The sequence below is a fragment of the Apis florea genome, unplaced genomic scaffold (genome assembly GCF_048593485.1).
Source record: "Apis florea isolate Af1SG1 unplaced genomic scaffold, ASM4859348v1 contig_3158_pilon, whole genome shotgun sequence".
In the NCBI taxonomy this organism is placed as follows: Eukaryota; Metazoa; Arthropoda; class Insecta; order Hymenoptera; family Apidae; genus Apis; species Apis florea.
In genome coordinates this window covers 3,048,021-3,068,758 of record NW_028256713.1, presented here as the reverse complement: position 1 = coordinate 3,068,758, position 20,738 = coordinate 3,048,021, and the positions used below count along the sequence as shown (strand labels likewise).

Here is a 20,738-nt window from a genome sequence, read left to right as displayed (position 1 = left end):
TCGAACCAAATTGAAAATTTCACGCCTGACGTGCGTCCGGATTTTCATCGACAGATGCCGAGGATTTTGCATAACCTCTCGCGCGGAATCGAGACGAAAATATCGAAGGTATCGCGTTATTTCCTCGGTTCCGTGAAATCCGCGTGTAACCAGCTTTTGTTTTCGATCGAGCCGACTGCTTCCTGGCTAAGTCTAAAGCCGCTTTCCACCGGAGGCGGTCGTGCTCGAACAGAAATCCCGATCGATATCTCCATCATACATGCAAGATGATAAAATTAATTTAGTTCTCGTTGTGTCAAATTATCGTGTGATATTTTGAACAACGTTGTTTGATTGTTATTTAACGATGAAATGAAATAAACTTCAGATCGTCGTAGATATTAATTGTATCTAAGATATATCCAAGAATAAATTGAAATTTAATTTGAGAATTTGTGATGGAAAACTAGTGTCGTTAATGTTAGAACAACAATATGTATTACCAAGATCATGCGAAAATTGTGAGATAATACTGTTGATATCGTATATTTCAAAGAGTAATTTATCATTTACTGCTTCATTATATAATTATTTCACATTCATATCTGTTAACTAATAAATCGTCGAAAGCGCTCTCCGCTTACAATTTATTGCTCATCAAAAATTCACAACGAGCATTAACGAGAATCAAAATTTCAAGTTAAATTTCGTTTTAAATAAATCATTTGTACAAAATTTTGTATTTTATTAATACACGCGTAACGTGCGCGTTACAATACCGGTGTGCGCCACTTCTGAATTCGACCCCACTTTTAAAACTCCATTTTTTTAAAGAATTTTCAGAAAATTCATCAGAGTCAGGATCAATTTCAAAACTTTTCTCTCTCGTTCGGAAAAATACAACGTTACGAACATTAAAATTTATATTCTCTTAGCATTCGCAATACCTTAGAAATTAAATCAAATCCATAATTTTCATCCACAAATTAACTGCAAGATCAGAAGAATGCAAAACTGATTTTATTACGGGCGATAAATTAAAAATGAAAAAATAATTTCTGTCATAAATTAGCTCTAAAATCTGAAATACCTCCATTTCTTCTATTTCATCTCGGTGTATTCACGTACACACACACACACATATAAATATATCATACGCGCTCAGTAAATAATTTCGCGAGACGAAAGAATATTTTGTTTCTCATCGTTTTTAATGTACAACCCCGTAATATATGATGATATTTTCGGTGCGCGCGCGCGGTTATTGCATGCAAGTTTAAATAAAAAGGCGAAGGGAAACGAGGACGAGAGCGGAACGCTGAAAAATGATATTTCACGCGGGCAAAAACGCGTGAAATCGAACAACGAATTAAACGATACGATGTGCAACATATATCGGGTTGTACAGCTTGTAAAGCTATTTCAAAGGGATTATTCGAAACGTGGCGTGAGCGCAGCCAGCCCTGCGTCAAATACTGGAGATTAACGTCATCTGGTGACGTATTGCGTTATTTTGACGATGTTATTCGCCAGCCTCGTTCATAAATGCCATAAATCACGATGGTGGGATTGTAATTAAAATATTTACTCGGCCCAACTTCTGAACGGAGCACGCGAGAAGAAAATTAACAGAGCGTAATCTAGGTAAAAATTGTGGGATATCGTGGGTTCATAAATACTCCATAAATGCCATAAATAACCGGCGTGTTGTGTAATTAAAATATTTAATACTCGGTGAAATGGTGTCTCGAACGGGTAGAGTGGAGTGTTATTAAAAAATAAACTTTAATCACGATGAATTAAAATTAATACTATCTAAGCTCTTAATATGCATTCAAATGAATCAAAAGTTTTCTTTCTCGTTGAAAATTTAATTTTATCACAGGTGGAAGATTCGTGGTCACGTCTCAGGGGGATCTGCACATCAGAGCCACCAGACCCGACGACGGCAGAGCCACCTACTCGTGCTTAACTTTTCACGCGTTGACCGGTGAAAGGAGGAGGAGCGAGCCTGCCACGTTAACAGTCACAGGCGCGTAATGAAGTAACATTTATCTCCTTGCGTTTGTAATTAAAAAAAATATTAAAACAAATTCGATGATCCTCATCGATTCTTAAAAAAAGGAAAGAAGATAAATTTAATAAATAATCCAAAGTGTAAATTAAAATCGAAACTTATCGATGATGATATTTATTAAGATCTATTTCGATTTTTAGAGCCAACGGGAACTATGCCGCCACGATTGATGCAGAGATCTCAGATCGCCATCTCAGCGGAAAGCGGGTCGGACGTTCATCTAACTTGCTCAGCCCAGGGGAACCCAGCCCCGCAATTTGCTTGGTATCGCGATGTTAACGGTTGGTTTAATTAGGGGATTGTTTACCGAGTAATCTAAATGTACCGTAACGCTATATAATTCAACGCGACGTGATCGCTTTCGTGATTATTCATTTTCAACAAATGTAATCAACCGGACGTTTTATTCGTCAATTCTCCACAATATAAATGTTTCTATACGTTATTATCATTATTTATACGTTCATTCCTGTCGTAGCGTTAAATTTCACGAATAAGCGAATTCGCGTTAATAATCTCATTTCCTTTGCATAATCTTTAAACACGCGTGAAAGTGATGACGAAAATGCGCGATACCCGCGTTAGCAAGTGGAGTAGTATAGTCGGGCATAAAGTAAACGAGTGTCTCGTTGTTGAAGGCCATTCGATACCGGTGGAGTCATTTGGCCGAATTCAACTGTGGGGTGATTTGATGCAAATTCGCCGCGTGGATGCTCAGGACGCAGGAAGGTACATTTGTCGAGCCAGCAATCAGGTCGGCGAGCAACGAGCGGAAACACACCTGTCGGTCACGTCAAAACTTAACGCGCGTATACAACCTCGTGTTCAGGTAGGAGTTTGAATTATATATAACTCGTATCTGGTATTCTTCTAATTTATATTTTTCATTCTATATTTAATTTTATAACTCTTGTATATACATTTATCGAATTAATCTTAAATGTTTGATTTTTTAATTCGATATTTCTTTTTTATAAAATATATCGTATTATAAATTAGATTTTTTTATATCTATTAGTTATTATTATTTGATATATTTATGACTAAAATATAAAAAAGACAAACAAACGTGAGATATAATTATGACAATTATTTCTACGGTCTTCGCAAATTATAAAGCTCGTTGACACTCGTTCGAAAGCCATCGATTATGCAAAATCTCTGGAAGCTAGAAAATTCAATCGTGGTCATTTCTGAGCCATAAAATCCAATTACAATAGACCCTCGTGCTCCACAATAGTGAAGTACTTATCATAAATGGCAGCCATGATATCGAAGCCGTTACTGTTAACTTTTACGGCCACTACACACAGAATCCCGGAATTATCATAAAGATCAAACGGGGTTCGATCCTAGCAAGATATCAGATCGCATATTCTCCTTTCCGCTCAAAGATACGGTATTTGTATCTCGATGGCCAAACTGTGTACAAACCGAGTTGTTGCTTGCTCAATTTTTATCATTTAGACAATCTATTAGGATCCGTCTTAGCCCATCGAACAATGAAACCAATTATTTATCAGATGTAATTTGAAAAATTATATTTCAACTATAAATTTTCAATTCGATATAATATTTAGCGTATCACTTTTTATTTGATCGACTCTTGTCTAACCGATGACATTCTTATTCTACTTCCTGCTCCAACGATTGACCTATACTACTCATCTACCTTTAAACTCCTTATAAACTATCTCCATCTTATCTGATTATATTTTAACATAACAAGATGATATCATAACAGAATATTTGCAGATTCTAGAACCGTTTAACAACGCTCAAAATTTAATACTCTAAAAAAAACTCTCTTTCCGACAAAATTCCGACAAACAATTTTTCCACGCTCTCCTCTCAAAGATTAAAACTTCGCTTTAGCGGGGAAATCTATCTGTACCGTTGTGTATCGATTAAATTTGAAACAAACTGAAAAAAAAAAAAAAAAAAAGAGAGAGAATGTAGCCGTAACCATGTAGCACGAGTTGAACGATCATCGAAGCGGATGGACAATCGTGTCGCGTCAAAGGGGGATGATCGCTTGCCCCTGCGTGGCACGGGCATTAACTTTCGAGCACGAATCGTTAACCGTTTCCCGGTATTTACAGATCATCAATTCCGGAGAGTCGGCCACTATGAATTGCACGGTGGAGGGTTATCCGGTCGAGAGCGTCGAGTGGTTGCACGACGGTGTGCCCGTATTGACCGCGCAGGACACGAGGATCAGATTGCTGGCTCCTCTGGTGCTCGTGATAGGCTCGGTCGGGCGAAAGGACAAGGGGATGTATCAGTGTCTGGTGAGGAGCGACAAGGAGAACGCACAGGCCACCGCGGAATTGAAACTTGGAGGTATATCGCTACGAATCTATAATTCGGTTTCTTGAGAAAGTTGGTTGTTTCGTAATTGTCGATTGTGTAATGAAAAATGATTAACGATCTATGATTATAGTGGAAATAATTCGTTAGATTTACGTTTGTAGTAAAGAAGTTTTACTTATGAAAATAAATTATCATTTATTGGACGATAAGCGAATGCAAAATTCAAGGGGATAATTATTACATTTATCCTTCCTCCGCAGAATTTATCGATTCCAACGTTAATTAATACGTGTTTCCCTTTCGTTCCCAAGTGATTTAATAACCACAAACATCTCTGAATAATTCTCTTTATTGGTAACAGGTAAACAATTAATACAATCATTGCGATTTATTGTATCAAAACTGGTATTTGGTAATAAGATAAAAAAAAAGAGTCTCGAAAGAAAAGAAGATAATTAAATAATTTATTGTAAAAGGAAAGCGTTTTTCTTTTTCAACCGTATAAACCAATTATCATAAAAGTAAAAAAGTTAGGAAATTGCAAATTTTCTATGCTTACTCAAATCGATGCTCGATTTTCGATCTATCCTATCAGACACGGTACCAGAGTTACAATACACGTTCATCGAGCAAGCATTGCGACCAGGTCCTCCAGTATCCTTGAGATGTTCAGCGACCGGATCCCCTCCTCCCTCGTTTACTTGGCTCCTGGACGGAGAGCCTCTGAGCGAGATCGCCTCTGGACATAGGTTCGTATCTGGATCATCATCGATCAATATTCCACTTCTTAACCAATGCACAATGCCCGATACAGGTACGCGATAGGACAGTACGTCGATCAGTCGGGAGACGTGATCAGTCATTTGAACATATCGTCGGCTGGGGCTGAAGATGGCGGTCTCTACGCTTGTGTCGCTGCCAATACCTTGGCAACGGTTGAGCACAAAGCTAGATTGAACATTTATGGTAATTCGAATCATAATCTTGATTGGTTATATCGGTAATGTAACGTGAATATTAATTCAAATAGGCGGGATAGATGTGTCATATATACTTGTGATAAAGTTTAATTATTTTATACGAGCTTGGTTTTAATTGTCGAGAGACGTTTAGATCGATACGTGAATTATTCGGTGATTAAATGAATAATTAATGAGAGATAAATTATGTGTATAAATTTCTGAATAGTTTATCCTTAACAATGAATATGTAACATGTAACATTTTTAATATTATTTTTAGATTGTTTGGAATATTATTATATAGTGTATGCGAATTCTATTATACCTTTTTATTAACAATATTAGAATCACCTTTCATTCGGGCAGAAATTTATCGTATCTGATTATAATTACATATTTTAATTTCTACTCGTTTTTGTTATATTACGCGTCGATAAGCTTTCATATACCATTTTTAATTATATCATTTATAATAAATATTAATTTATGCTGAAACGTAAACCGCGGACGATATCAATCATCGATAATCGTATGAATGGTAATAGCGAAATGTATCGGAAGGCACCTCGTGTCGATTAATAATTTCAGGTCCGCCATACATCCGATCGATAGGACCAGTTCGTGCGATAGCCGGTGTCGATACAACCATAGCTTGTCCTTATTCCGGCTATCCTATCACGTCGGTCGAGTGGTCTCGTGGAGGAGTCGCGCTTCCTCTCGACATAAGACACCGAGTTGACAGTGAGGGCCATCTTACCATCGCCAATGTGGATCCAAACGACGCCGGCACTTATACTTGTATGGTTCGTGCGAGATCCGGCGAAACGGCGAGCAGAGACATCCGGTTGACTGTCAGCAGTGAGTATTTGTGGATAAAAATGGAATGGTTCTTTCGCGTTCGACGAGTTTCTAAAAGATTGAACTATACTTTTCAATTTAAATTTACGATAAATAAAACATATTGGAATATTTAATTTAATACAATATTCGGAAAACTGTGTATATATTAATTTTGGAGAGGTTAAAATATTTTATTTCGAAGAGCTTATTAAGGTGAAAATTATATTATATTTTAAAATGTAAGAAATATTATTACGAGTATTGGTGTTAATTGTTTATCTTGTAAGATTGTATTCTCTTGTAAAGGCTAGAATTGTAGCTACTATTGCACTACGTATACATATACATTCGTTTTAACGAGAAACGAGTTTTTGTTTCTCGTTTCTTTACAGTTGGGTCGGCTGGTACGCCCGCGAAGAAGTCGCGAGACTAGGGGAAAGAAGTAAATTGCACGTCCGAAAGAATTCCTCTAGCGTTGCTTCTCTCAACTTTTTCTCATTTATCGCGTTTAGAGGAGGAAGCTAAAGCTATATACGCGTGGACGGGAACTAATAAAAGTTGACCGCAATAATTATTTGCTTCTTTATATCTGGAGTAAAAATATATTATAGCAAAAGAAATAAATTAATTATAGCAAAAATTAAATTAATTTGTAACTGTATTAATCTTTCGCTGGCAACGATAAATAATTTTTTCAAACTCAAAGTAAAGAAAAATTAACGAAAGAATACTAACGAAGAATTTCACTTGTTGTCACAGGTCCACCGGTTATGAGCCCCTTCAACTTCCCCTCGAACCTCCAAGAAGGCAGCCGTGCTCAAGTCACTTGCACCGTCACTTCCGGTGATCTCCCAATCTATTTCTCCTGGCTGAAGGATGGCGAGCCGTTACCTTCCTCTTTACGTGTACGTCATCATCTCTCAAAGAAATTTCATTGTTGTCAATTATTCAAATTATCCAATATTATGAAATATTAGATGTAAAGAAAAAAAAGAAAGCATCAAACGTCACTAAATTAATCGCCAACTCCCCTAGCAATTGTTCGCATTGCAGATCGAGGAGAGGGTGGCCGAATTCTTCAGCCTGCTCGTCTTCAAGGAACTCTCCTCCCGGCACAGTGGCAAGTATACTTGCGTGGCGACCAACAGCGCGGCCAAAGTGAATCACACGGCCGAACTTTTGGTAAAAGTGCCTCCACAATGGATCTTCGAGCCGCAAGACGTGGCTACCCTCCTGGGAAATCCGTTGAACGTCCACTGCGAGGCGAAAGGATTTCCTCCGCCGCGTGTCACGTGGTTGCGTGCCAGGGAAAGGACCTCGAACGATTATCAGCCTTTGATCGATGGCACCGATGGAAGATTAACCATTCTCCCAAATGGATCTCTGTGGACAGCTTCAGCTGGGCCCCAAGATGAAGGGCATTATCTTTGTCGAGCGAATAACGGCATTGGATCTGGTCTGAGCAAAGTGATCTACGTATCCGTTCATGGTGAGTTGTTTCTCAGAGTTTTAAAATTTTTTTTTCTTTTTATCAAAAATATTATTTATATATTTTTTTCTTTTCTTTCCTTTTACAGAACCGGCAAGATTCGAGTTTCAGAGCAAGAACGTCACTATCCGTCGTGGCGAATCCGTGACCTTGGATTGTACAGTAATCGGTGATAATCCTATTGAAGTGCAATGGATGCACAACAGTGATCGTTTAGACACGAACAATCATCGGTTGAGCATCAGTCAGATAAAAACGGATAACGGTCTCAAATCCCAATTATCCATAGGAAGCAGTGATCGTCAGGATTCCGGCGTTTACAGGTGCACAGCGGACAACGCCTATGGCAGAAGCGAACATCTGATTTATCTTGCTGTCCAAGGTAAAAAATTGAATATTTGATACAATTGTACTCTTTTCTTCCAATTATATCGTATAATTCACATCTATCTGTGATATCAATAAGTTTCGCTCGTTTTATTCGTTTTGATTCGAATGAATCTGTTCTATAATTCTTCTATAATCATTAATAATTAATTATGATTTCGTGCGTTCAGAGAGGCCAGATCCACCAGCTTCGCTAGAAGTCATAGAAATCGGGTCACGGTCGATACGATTATTGTGGAGAAGGGCTTTTGATGGAAACAGTCCAATACGGAATTACGTTATTCAATATCGATCTCTGAATCATGGTTTGGCGGATGACTGGAATCCCGCAAAAACGCACAACGTTACTTACACGCCCGGACATTCGAACAATGGCAACACCATACATCCGACACAAAATGGTAATTGTATTTCCAATCACGAAAAAAAAATATACAATTTCCATTCTATTTTTAAAACGTTATTCTATTCGATTCGATTCGATTCGATTGTTATTTTTCTAGGTTTATCTCCTTTCGAAACTACCAGCGACGATCAGGAAGTAGCTTTAGTAGGTGGACTTCATCCAGCAGTGACTTACACATTTCGTATATTTGCCATAAATTCGATAGACGTGAGTGTACCCACTGATCCTGTGGTCGCCAAAACTCAGGAAGAAGGTACAAAAATACAATAAATATTTTAAAAATATTTATTTTTATCTAACAATTTTTTAATTGTTTTTATATTTTTATATTTAACAGCACCCACTGAACCACCTCAAAATATCAAAGTACAATCAGCAGGACCTGGAGAGCTTATGGTTAGCTGGCAGGTAAATTTTAATCAATATTCAATGTTTTATCGATTTATAAATTGATAATGTTTGTTTTAAGGAAAGATATTAAAAATTTCGATATAATTTTAACAAATTATAAAAGAAGGATTTATTGCATTCATAATAGCCACCTCCAAAGGAATCCTGTAATGGAGATCTATTGGGCTACATAGTGACATGGTCAGAGCATTCATCTTCGACGTCAGGTGTGAATCAAAGTAAAAGTTTGACTGTGAACGGATGGGCGACTACAAAGGTGCAACTCACCGGCTTGAGAAAGTTCACCAAGTACGATATATCGATCAGAGCTTTCAATAGCATAGCCAGTGGCCCAGCTAGCGTTCCCATTGTTGGAACAACTCAGGAAGGAGGTGCGGTAAACATAAACTTTTGCAAAAAAGTTTGTTTTTTTATTAATATCGTAATTTAATAAAATCGACTTTTTCTATTGATCTATTTCGTTTCTTCATTACCAGTGCCAGAAACTCCACCGACACAAGTATCATGTGTTCCTTTATCTTCGCAAAGTGTAAAAGTTTCTTGGAGCGCTCCTCCACCTCATCAACATGGTGGAATTATTCAGGGTTACAAAGTGTATTACAGACCTGTACCCACTGACAATAGTATGTAATTCAAGTATTGGATACTTATCTTTAAAAAGAACAAAATAGCATATTGTTTGCGTCAAAAAATTATTTCCAGTGGACATATCAACTGTACGTGAAGTAAAAAAGACTTCCAGTGTAGAAACGTATCTACACACCCTGTATAAATATACGAATTATTCTATAAGAGTATTGGCTTACACGGGTGCTGGTGATGGAGTTTTGAGTCCTCCAATTTTTTGTACTACAGAAGAGGACGGTAAGAATTTTTTTCCTTTAATTTTCACTGATTGGATAAAATTTTCAAAATCGATAAAAACATTATTATTAAGAACAATTAAATTAATCTGATTGTCCGATTTCTAGTTCCAGGTCCTCCAGCTGGTATTAAAGCTTTAGCATTAACTGCAGAGAGTATATTAGTTTCGTGGTTACCTCCTTTGCAACCAAATGGGAACGTTTCTAAATATACGGTTTACAGTAGAGAGGCAGGTTCCAATAATCATAATACACACACCATGCATGAACCACCATCATCTCCTACTGACACTCTTACTATGGAATTGCGAGGTTTGGTTGAAAGGTAATTAAGATTTTATAAAATTTTATTACAAGTTTTATTAACAGATAATAAAAAGAAATTTTAAACAAAATTACATGTTAGTCAATTGTACGAGTTTTGGGTGTCAGCAACGACAGGGCTGGGTGAAGGAGAACCGACCACTATTGTAACTCAAACTACGAATACTAGAGGTTTGATTATTCATAAGATAATTTCCTTACATATTTTAATCTATAGATTATATTTATTTAATAAAATTCTTATAAAGCTCCAGCTAGAGTGGCATCTTTTTCGCAATTATTAAGAAGGGCGATTAAATCGTCGATCACGTTATCCTGTTTGGTTGTGGGTAATCCTACGCCTCGTCCAATATGGACGTATCGAAATAGCCAGATTTCTACTGGAAGGCATTACGAATTGACTGCAGATGGTCACCTCAATATTCGCGGTTAGTTTAACATAGACTTTGAATAAATTAATGATGATATACAAATAATGATAATAAGAAGAATAAAAATTTTAGGATTGGAACAATCAGTCGCAGGCAATTATACATGTTCAGCGAGCAATTTATTCGGTGACGATTCCATTACTTACACGTTAGTTGTAGTGATGCCTCCTAGAGCGCCAATTTTAGAATTACAGTATACGACAACGAATAGTATAAGATTTAAGTGGAGTCATCCCAATAATGGAGGTGCCACTATTCAAGGTATTATTAGAAATATTAGATAATGTTGAAAAAAGAAATTAAGCAATAGAAAAAATATAAAAGAACATTAGAAAAAAAAACATAAAATATAAAATATAATGTTATTTTTACTAGGTTACGTATTAAGTTATAAAAGGGACCAAGGTGGCTGGGAAGAGATCGCATTATCACCCGAACAGACTGAATTTATTTTATCAGGTTTAAAATGCGGTTCTTCCTACTTGGCACATTTAACAGCACACAATCGTGTAGGCACTGGGGATCCAAGTTCCTTAATCAGTGCTACAACGAAAGGAACTGGTAATTTTTCAATACTAGATTAACTTCTTCTATGTTTTTTTATTAAATATAATATAACGTGTTCGAATTTGTTCCACAGCGCCTCTATTGCCAAAAGAACGAGATATCATCTCCGCCAACGGTACTTTCGTAAAATTGAATCTTCTGTCCTGGCCAAATGGTGGTTGCTCCATCCAATATTATACTATAGAATACCGTAGACGTATTAACAGTGAACCATGGATTTTAGTGGCGAGTCGTGCCACGGAAAATTTAATCATAAGAGATTTAAAGACTGCCTCGTGGTATAGTTTACGTTTAACAGCGCACAACGATGCTGGATCCACGCAAACGCAAATGGAATTCGCAACAACCACTCTCAGTGGTGTTAGCATCGGTCCTCCGAACGATTTGATTATGGAAGATGACGTTAAGAAAACTATACCGAATCATAAAGTGCTTTACGTAGTCGTACCTCTCATTTGTGCTATTGTTCTGATTATTTCGGCCGCCATTTTGGGATACGTGATGTTAAAACGTAGTGGAAGGTATCATACAATTATTTGAGAATTACCATTTTATATTTTTCATGATTGAATAAAATAATAATATTGTTTATATATTTTTAGAGCTAATTATTTAGGAGAAATACTTCCTGGACAACAACAGAATCAGCAGTCGGGATTAGGATTGGTCCAGCAACAGCAGCAACATCAACAACATCATCATCTTTCAAGTTGCATGTCCACTATGCAATTAAAATCCACTGCTGAACGCGATAACAGGAGGAATCATCAGGTTTATACCAGTTCTCCGGTAAAGCAAGAGAATCATAAGTCGAACGACCATGGTTCAGGTTCATGTTCTTTTTTTTTTTTTAATAATTTCTCACATAATTATTGTACAATATTTTTCGATTATTCGTATTTTTGTATCTTTATTGATGATATTAAATAGCAATAATTTTTTCTTTTCACAGAAATGTATGAAATAAGTCCATACGCCACGTTCAGTGTGCCAGGAAGAGAAAATCGTTCAGTGACCACTGCCACACTCGACTACACCATGCAATTCAAAACGTTTGGACATTTAGAGAACGAAGACATCAACACGATCGATTACGAGAGATCCAGTGTGGATTTCGAGAGGTAACTGTTTTCTTTCAACCTTTCAAACGCATGTTAGACGAACTAAGTATTCCTTGCTCGATTTCCTTGCTCAAGAAAGCTTGATATCCCGCTCCCAAACCCTTTTCTCTTCCTCTTTCTGGTGTTCTTTCACGTTCAGGTCTAAAACACCAAGGTGGCACAAGCAACGATACTTCCCAAGCATCGCAGAAGCGGAAAGTAAGCTGCGCTCGAGTCGCCAAGGTTCCGGAAGCGATACATCCGGAAGCCCTTGCGGAGAGTGCGCTGGCCCTAGTTATAGGGTACCAGTGAAGCCTTGCAGAGGTAACAAGAAATTGATTCGTATAATTTATTAATAATAGTCTCTTGTAGATTGAATTTAACGTTTTGAAATCTTTGCAGATGTATTTTCACGAGGCGTGGAGTCGAGTACAGAATCGAACAACGAAGGCTCACCTTCACTTGCGAGACGACGAAGCCGACAACCGAGCCGGTCTACTCGCAGGTAGCCAAGGTTTGTTTGTTTCCACATAGCACTCAAGTCCTGATTATGTTCAATGTTCACGGTTTTATCGATTTCGTATCGATACAAGATAAAATAATAGAAAAATGTAAATGAAAACAATTATTAAACGATTAAAAAATATATTTTTACAAACGTATAATTCTTATAATTAATTTTAGTATACAATATACGATAACGAGTTATTAATTACATTTTTCTATTACTTGAAAATTTGTTAATCTCGTATATCTTCATATCATCATATTTCTTAATTAAATTGATGCCATCATTTTAATTTTTTTAAATAATACTTACAAATTAATCTGGATAAACGTGAATACTAGAAATAAGAGATATTATATTTCAACTTCAATCAAATCTCCAATCCAGATTAATTTGTGGAAAAAAAAATTCGAAAAAGATATTGATCTCTCAATCGATCAAATGACGATAAAAATATTTTTACAACATTTTTACGACATCAAATAATAATCTCTTAAGAGCTCTCTTTTCTGATTCATTGTGCAGTTCGGTGGAAGATATGACGTTATTGCCGCCAAGCGGGTTTAGTGACAGCCGCGAATTGAGCGATGTAGAATGCGATCGTGATCGTGATCGTGATCGTGGGGAACGTGATCGTGATCGTGATCGCGATTGGCAAGGCCTGTCATCCGGGACCCGCCACGGCGGCAGCTTGGGTAGACTGCCCATCGAGGCCGTGGAATCTATGCTCGCTAGGTATCGACACGAACCTCCGTAGACCGTAGTAAGCTGACACGTTGAGATTCATTCTGTACTCTTCTTAATCCTGGGAAGGCCTCTGAATTTTTTCGTTTCTTATTCAACGTATTCAAATATCAAGAAATCCATTTCATGTCAGATTGATCCTTATCCCAATACGTTACTTATAAAAGAATTGTATTTCTGAATTATTTCGTCTCATTGCTTGAATGTATTTTGTGTTAATATTTTTTATTTTATATATAAAAAATTTTATTTAAACAGAAGTCTTCTAAGGCTTAAAAGAAGAGCATGAAAACATACAAATTAAACTTTTCATTTATTATTAATCGGGAGAAAAAATTTGATTACGCAAAATTGTTTTGGTATCATGAATTATATTAATCTTTCAATAAATATATTTATCATCTTTTAGAAGCAGAGGTTAAATTTGATGCAACATTAATAATTTTGTTCAACTTCGTTTCAGGTACCAACAAAGGAAGGAACAAGAAAGGCAAGAGTTCACTATACACGTATGATCGAGATTTAGTAACTCTAGCAGAAATCTTCACGAAAGCATATAAAGATAAGTTATAAAAAAATTCTCCGACAAATTGTTGAATATTCAAAAGTTTTGCAGAATGTCAATGGAAAATTGTAATTTAAAAAATCGTATGTTTGCAAGTGGCACACATCTGCTAGTAATAAATATAAACTCTTGTCAAAGTCAAGTTAATTAGGAATTTTTGTCGTAAAAAGAGTCTTTGCTCATATATAGAATACTGAGAAAAGCGTTTAGCAAATTTGAAACAATATCCATTTTACTGAAAAAAAATTAATAGTAGCAAATCGTAATATACCTCACGGTTTTCTGTCAACAAAATGTTATTATAAACTAAACTACCGTTTCTTCATATCTAAACATTTTTCTCAGTGCGCTATTAAGTTATCGACAAGTCGTCTGATCGATTGATTTATTGATTATCGTTGCATCGAATACTGCCATTGCGTTATTCGCAAATTTATCGGTCGACCAAACACGAAAACAACAGGAACAAGTTACGTGAAAGTATCGACAGAAGTCTTTTAGAGCTACGTTAGAATCTCATCTTCTGAAATTTAATCTCACTTAAGAGTCACAGACATAAAATATTTCTGAGAAGATTCTGCAACAGTGATTAATAGAAAGAAAAAGATCCATCAACAGAGTGTTAGGAAACAAGTCAATTTAGACACGGAATGAAGAATTACACATGTGTATAATCGTCTAACTACTGTATAGTATAGATTGTATTATTAGTCACACTGTTACCATGGATTGTATAGTTGAAAAGATACGACGAAAGTAAAGTATGGAGAATCGTTTATCATCTTTGAGAAACATCGTTTAAATGTCTATTATATAGTTGTTTCTTTGTTATTAAAAAAAGATTGGCATTTAAATGAAGGATATTTTAAAAAAATCACTATATTTTATATTGTAATCAAAAAACTGATTTTACGGTTATAACAATTCGTTGAAAATCAAATAATAATAATTTTAACGATAATTATTATAAGAGTTGAAAGTTAACCAAAAAAAATAATAAAATACAATTTTACTTCAATGCATTTAGGATAATTATACTATAAAGTGACCAATGATTATAGTTTAGGATAGATAGTTTTTATTTTTTTTTTTTATACAAATATCTTTTACAAAATTATTGTTGTATAAATTAATGAAAATATAACGATGTTTTGAAAAACGAATCTCTATATATATCACGATAACTTCCGCTTTATGCAGAGTGCTAATTGTAACAACATTCCTAATTGTCGGCATTAAGAAACCACAATCGTGCGTTTCAACATTTTGTTTGATTAATTATGTTGATAATGCAATTCGAGGATTATATTTGCGTCAAAACGCGGAAATTCGATCAAAAATCGAAAAGTATAATTGAAAAAGAATATTTAAATGTAAATATATGTACGAATTATATTTAAAGGATGAACAATTTATCGGCATACATTGAACTCGATGATTAATTAACATCATATAAAAAAATAGCTTTAAATATTACTCTGTTTTTATTCCGCAAAATATTCTATTAATATATATATTTTAATATTTAATTTTTTTTTTTTTTGCATTTCGAAATAAACTACATTATATTTTTTTTATTAATTAACAAAAACAAAGATTAGATTTTATAAAAGTTAATTAAAATTTCAATAAAATATAAGTAAAATATTTTAAATTGTTTATTTTTAAAATAGAAATAGAAAAATGAAAAATGAAACATTCAGCTTCCAAAACAAAAATTATGTCGATTATTGGATCGGACAAGTTTCATAATAATTTATTAATAAATTATTTGTTATATAGATTAATAAAGATACGAGTAATTTATTAAAGTCCGATCCTCATGTATCGTTCTCGAATAATGAGACTGAGGCTAATTAACTACGCTTACGTTGATTTTTGCCAAATAGAGTTTACAATTTACAAAATTATTAATTTAGGGCTATTGCCTTAATTATAATAATTAATTGAAATATTGTTATTATGGTGTCTGCGACCGTACTTTTCCAATTATTCATAATATGAAAATTTTTAAAAAAACGAGCATATTTCGTATATTTTTTCGCAAAATAAAGAACAGAAAGTTCATTTTTTTATATTGAAAATATATTTCTACATTTTAAACAAACTGGATCGTTTGTAATAATAATAATGTCAATATAAAAATGTTTTAATAAATAACAAAATTAATGTATACGAAATTATCAAAATTAATCGAAATTATATATATATTTATATCATTATATTTTAATTTAATAATCAATAAACTGTCACATCAGATTTTATGCGAGCAAATTTTCATTTTTTAAGTTTTTTACAAAAAATAAATTATAATTATTCGATTTTTGAAGTTCTTTTTTCACTCATAATATATTTAATAATATCTACATTATCATATGTATATTCATCATATATGAATTTATTAAAGCCTTTATGAATATTTTTTTAAATTTTTTATATGCATATTTTTTAATGATATATCCTATTATTGAAAATTGAAATTATCTAACAGATTAAAATTCGTGTTAAAAGTAAAAAATTTCTATTAAAAAATTGACAAATTAAACGATATGCATAAAATATGCAAAGTATGCTCTCTTATAAAAAAAATGACATAATTTATTATATGTTCATTAATACGTATTTCGTCTATAAATACGAGATGAACGCGATAAATTTTACAAGAATTAAATCATGCATAAATTTAATTACGAAATCAGTGATTTGTAGTTTTTATCATAATAAAAAGAAAGAAAAAAAAAATTATAGATAGAAGAAAATTTGGATAAAAAAATAATTAGCGTAATGATTTTTCGAATATATCTGATGAACGCGTGTATACGTGATGCGTGTGATATAGAAACTCATCGTGTAGCACAGCTACTGTGACTGAGCAAATTATTTGTATAATACATGAGACCGGTGAAACTTAGAAATCATGTATCATATCCCCATATAACTATCCATGGACGAATTCGATAAAACTAATTATCGTCCGTTATAGTTAACGCGAAAATAAGATAAAAAAGAAAAAAAATAATAAAACAATCGAATGTCTTATCGAAATGTCAAACTTTCACAAAATATGCTAAAATTCAGCTTGTTAATAAAGAAGAACAAACATTTATTGCGTCAAATGTAATTATATATCCCTGTGATTAATCCTTTCTAATCTTTATTCTTTTTAATCCTTTTTTTAATCAAAATTTGTAATTTTATAATCAATAAATTATTGATATATTTTAATATATTGTGAAAAAAAATGATTTTTTACTGTACCTTAACTAAAAGTCGCGCCATGTTTAGAATACTGCAAACGAACACAACATAGATAAAGAGAATAATTAGTAAGAAAATAACATGGATCAAAAATTGATTGTCAACGTCATCTCTCGAAAAATCCAGAAAATATATTTTTAAAATATTTTTATTCAAAAGATGACGTTGATTCTCAATTCTTATTCTATATTGCTTTTTAAAAAATTATCCTTAGAAATTAAAAGATGGCGTTAATCTTCAATTCTTACTCTATCTTATCCTGCTTTTAAAAAAAATTGTATAATATTTAAAAGATAGTGCTAATAATTAATTCTTATTCTATATTTTTCGCCATGAAAAAAAATAATGAAAAGCTTTTAGTGAAAAATGAAGATAATAAATATTAAGCGAAATATATCATATATAAAATATGTACATGTTGATATATGTAACAAATTGTAAAAGTCGTAAGAAACACACTTTTTTTCAAAATCAGTATTTCTGAATATGTGACTTGATATTTCATGCGATATCATATCTATTCTATAACTTGTCTGTGATATTTTCTATAGTGCATTCTATTGCAACGGTACTTTCCTATCTACATTGACCAATATGTATGGCTGTCAACGTGAAAAAGAAATTGTTTTATCTGATTTTAACGACATTGAAGTGCGTAGAAATTAATAAGATTAACCAATTGATTATTCATTGGAAGTGAATCAGAATTCTTTTATTATTCAATAATATATTTTTTAAATACTTTTATTATTATTAAATATTTTTAAATACACGCTTTTAAGTTATCGTGTAATTTTTACATCGGTGTATATAGTGCGTGAACGATTGGTAATCACGTTGAATCATCGAAAACAATTGTCAATCTGAATTAATTAGACAAGATTTATCATTATGTGCGCGAAAATGGCTTTTCAGCATCAAGCTGGCACCGCTATGGAATGCTTAAGTGTAAATACATCTGTAATCTATGATAAAAAATATAAAAGATAAAGAATATAAAAAATCTCAATTCAATTATTATTATTATTTTTTAAAACAATAAACTTCATGACTACTTTAATTTATTATTTTTGTTGACAATATATAATTATGTTAATTATTTTTTTAATTTGAGTTTTACAATGAAAAATACATTAAAACATTAATAAAAAATATTAATACGATATTAAATAAAATTATTTTGTTCTATCCTATTTTGTTATTTTTTAGATACCAATTATATTGGTAAAAGAAACAGATGTAAATGAAAATGGAGAGGAGGTGATGAAATGTGGCTTCAAAATTGGAGGTGGCATTGATCAAGATTTTAGAAAAAGTCCTCAGGGTTATACTGATAATGTAAAAAAGATTAATATAATTTACATGTTATAAATATGTTTCATATTATTAATTAATGCCATTCAATACCAGGGTATATATGTAACTGAAGTTCACGAAGGATCCCCAGCAGCAAAAAGTGGTCTTCGTATGCATGATAAAATTTTACAATGTAATGGATATGATTTTACTATGGTAACTCATAAAAAAGCAGTATCATATATCAGGAAGCATCCAGTATTAAATCTATTAGTGGCTCGTAAGGGAGTAACAAGTACTTAAATACCAAGTAAGAGATTTATTTGGTCTAAGAAGAATATTTATTTCACAATATACAATACAATATAATAATAAAGTCAATTTATTGCTATATGTCTGCCAAATATTGTATTAGATTGATCAGTAGTAAGATATTTGATTATTATTTGAAAATTATATATAATATATGTATTTCACATTTTATTTTCTATTTTACAAATCTTACTTTTGGCAAATGTCTATAATTCCAGTTAAAATAAGATAAAATTAATCAATACACATTCAATGATTGTTATAATTATATCTTGCAGGCATATTCATTTCTTATTGCAATAAAAATAGAGCATTAGAACAAAACAATAGATATATATGTATAAAAATCCTGTTATGGTATGTTATTGTTGTTAAAAAAAAATAATTGTATGAAAATGTTTTTCTAATATCAAATGAGAGCTAATAATGATATCAGTATATAAAGTTATGCTTAAAAAACAATGATTTACATGTGCCTGCGTAAAAATCGCATTGTATAATGTTTATTGTATATCAAAATTTGCAAAAATATGTCTTGTGCCAAACAGTAGTTGCTGTGTGGAATCCATATGAATATTTCTTATTGTCATGTATATATTTATATACAAAAAAGTTTATTTAAATAATAAGAAAATAAAAAATATTTCTTGATTGATTTTCAAAAAAAGAAATAATTATATGGATGAAAAAGTCATGATATTTTAATTCTTTAAGTATTTCTATATTGTAAAATATGACAGAATGCCAAAGCATAATGAAGTTACAGTAGCTTAGATATGCAACATATCTTTTACAAAATTTTGTATTGCTAATATATCAATATGTTATCATAAGAGTGTATGAAATACTTAGAATTTATGCATTTAAAACATTTTACAATGACTGAAATCATACAATAAACATTTAAAATCTTTAAACAGGTATACATATAAAATATATCTAATTTACATTTATAAATATAATACATGCAATTACTACATTTATAAGCATACAGAATATTTTCTGTCATTGGCAAAAATCATTGAGACTGTATATTTTGAGACCAATAGAAGTATTATATTTTCTATTTTATAAATTTTTTACTTTAATTAATATAATGAATCTTTCTATGCATTTTCTTAAAATTTTTATACATAAGAAAAGACAACAGTTTTATATTTTATAAATTGGCTATAAATGTACAATAAGTGAAACAAAAAAAAGTTCCTGTAACAATATGTATGATTTTCTTTTGTATTTTAAGATTCTAATATTTTCATCATGATAAAAAAATCGAACAATTTTATAAGAAATAATGTAATATGTTGTCATAATTTTGTAACTAGTCTGTTAATATGGAAAAGATAAAAAAGAAAAATTGTAGAACATATAATTATTATATATGCATATAAGTAGTACAAGAATTACTATTCTTTTGTATAGAATTTCAGTATGACAAATTATATGCATTAGTTCAATTTAAACTTATGTAAAAATTACATGTTATTTATTACCAAAAATATAATTGATATAGAATACTACAAAATAATGATCGTACATTATGTAAATAATAAATAAATGCCTTATACTATCATAAAAATTATATTTTTCTTTTATTTCATAAATTCTATTTTGTGCAATTACAGTTATTTAAATTCATTATTATTATTCAAATTATTAAAGCTTTATAAAATTTAAAAATCTTATTTTTATTAAAATACTTTTAAATTTTTAATAACCATTACTTTTGAAATTTATAAATTTAATTTAGATTATGTTCATCAAATTCAATATTACTAAGTAAACCATATCATGTAACAAATATTTTGACTTAATATATTGTTTGATGAAATGTCCATTAAGATTGCTTAAAACATTTTATATTTACCGATGCCAATCTTTGCTATGCATTTGCATTTGTTTATTTT

General features: G+C 32.2%; 2 protein-coding genes across 2 annotated transcripts in view; both read left to right on the top strand.

The window, feature by feature from the left end:
• The window catches only part of Dscam3 (Down syndrome cell adhesion molecule 3), a 94,007-nt gene extending 78,586 nt beyond the window's left edge, over positions 1 to 15,421 (top strand). The window contains 29 exon segments of the mRNA XM_031919994.2: positions 1,865 to 2,011; positions 2,197 to 2,337; positions 2,695 to 2,885; positions 4,159 to 4,399; positions 4,965 to 5,134; positions 5,136 to 5,164; positions 5,166 to 5,335; positions 5,919 to 6,188; positions 6,930 to 7,075; positions 7,224 to 7,659; positions 7,748 to 8,041; positions 8,217 to 8,447; positions 8,550 to 8,705; positions 8,790 to 8,860; positions 8,991 to 9,234; positions 9,340 to 9,486; positions 9,566 to 9,727; positions 9,835 to 10,051; positions 10,133 to 10,221; positions 10,299 to 10,478; positions 10,554 to 10,742; positions 10,857 to 11,042; positions 11,122 to 11,569; positions 11,651 to 11,877; positions 12,001 to 12,169; positions 12,309 to 12,472; positions 12,551 to 12,653; positions 13,182 to 13,391; positions 13,864 to 15,421. Of these exon segments, the coding sequence (XP_031775854.2) occupies positions 1,865 to 2,011; positions 2,197 to 2,337; positions 2,695 to 2,885; positions 4,159 to 4,399; positions 4,965 to 5,134; positions 5,136 to 5,164; positions 5,166 to 5,335; positions 5,919 to 6,188; positions 6,930 to 7,075; positions 7,224 to 7,659; positions 7,748 to 8,041; positions 8,217 to 8,447; positions 8,550 to 8,705; positions 8,790 to 8,860; positions 8,991 to 9,234; positions 9,340 to 9,486; positions 9,566 to 9,727; positions 9,835 to 10,051; positions 10,133 to 10,221; positions 10,299 to 10,478; positions 10,554 to 10,742; positions 10,857 to 11,042; positions 11,122 to 11,569; positions 11,651 to 11,877; positions 12,001 to 12,169; positions 12,309 to 12,472; positions 12,551 to 12,653; positions 13,182 to 13,391; positions 13,864 to 13,915 (5,480 nt within the window). The 3' untranslated portion in view covers positions 13,916 to 15,421.
• Positions 15,422 to 17,760: 2,339 nt separating this feature from the next.
• LOC100866245 (tax1-binding protein 3 homolog) lies at positions 17,761 to 20,410 on the top strand. The gene is made up of 3 exons (XM_003698801.4): positions 17,761 to 18,171; positions 18,433 to 18,561; positions 18,634 to 20,410. Exons 1-3 carry the CDS (start codon positions 18,115 to 18,117, stop codon positions 18,820 to 18,822), a joined length of 375 nt encoding a protein of 124 aa, XP_003698849.1. The 5' UTR covers positions 17,761 to 18,114; the 3' UTR covers positions 18,823 to 20,410.
• The last annotated feature ends 328 nt before the right edge of the window (positions 20,411 to 20,738 follow it).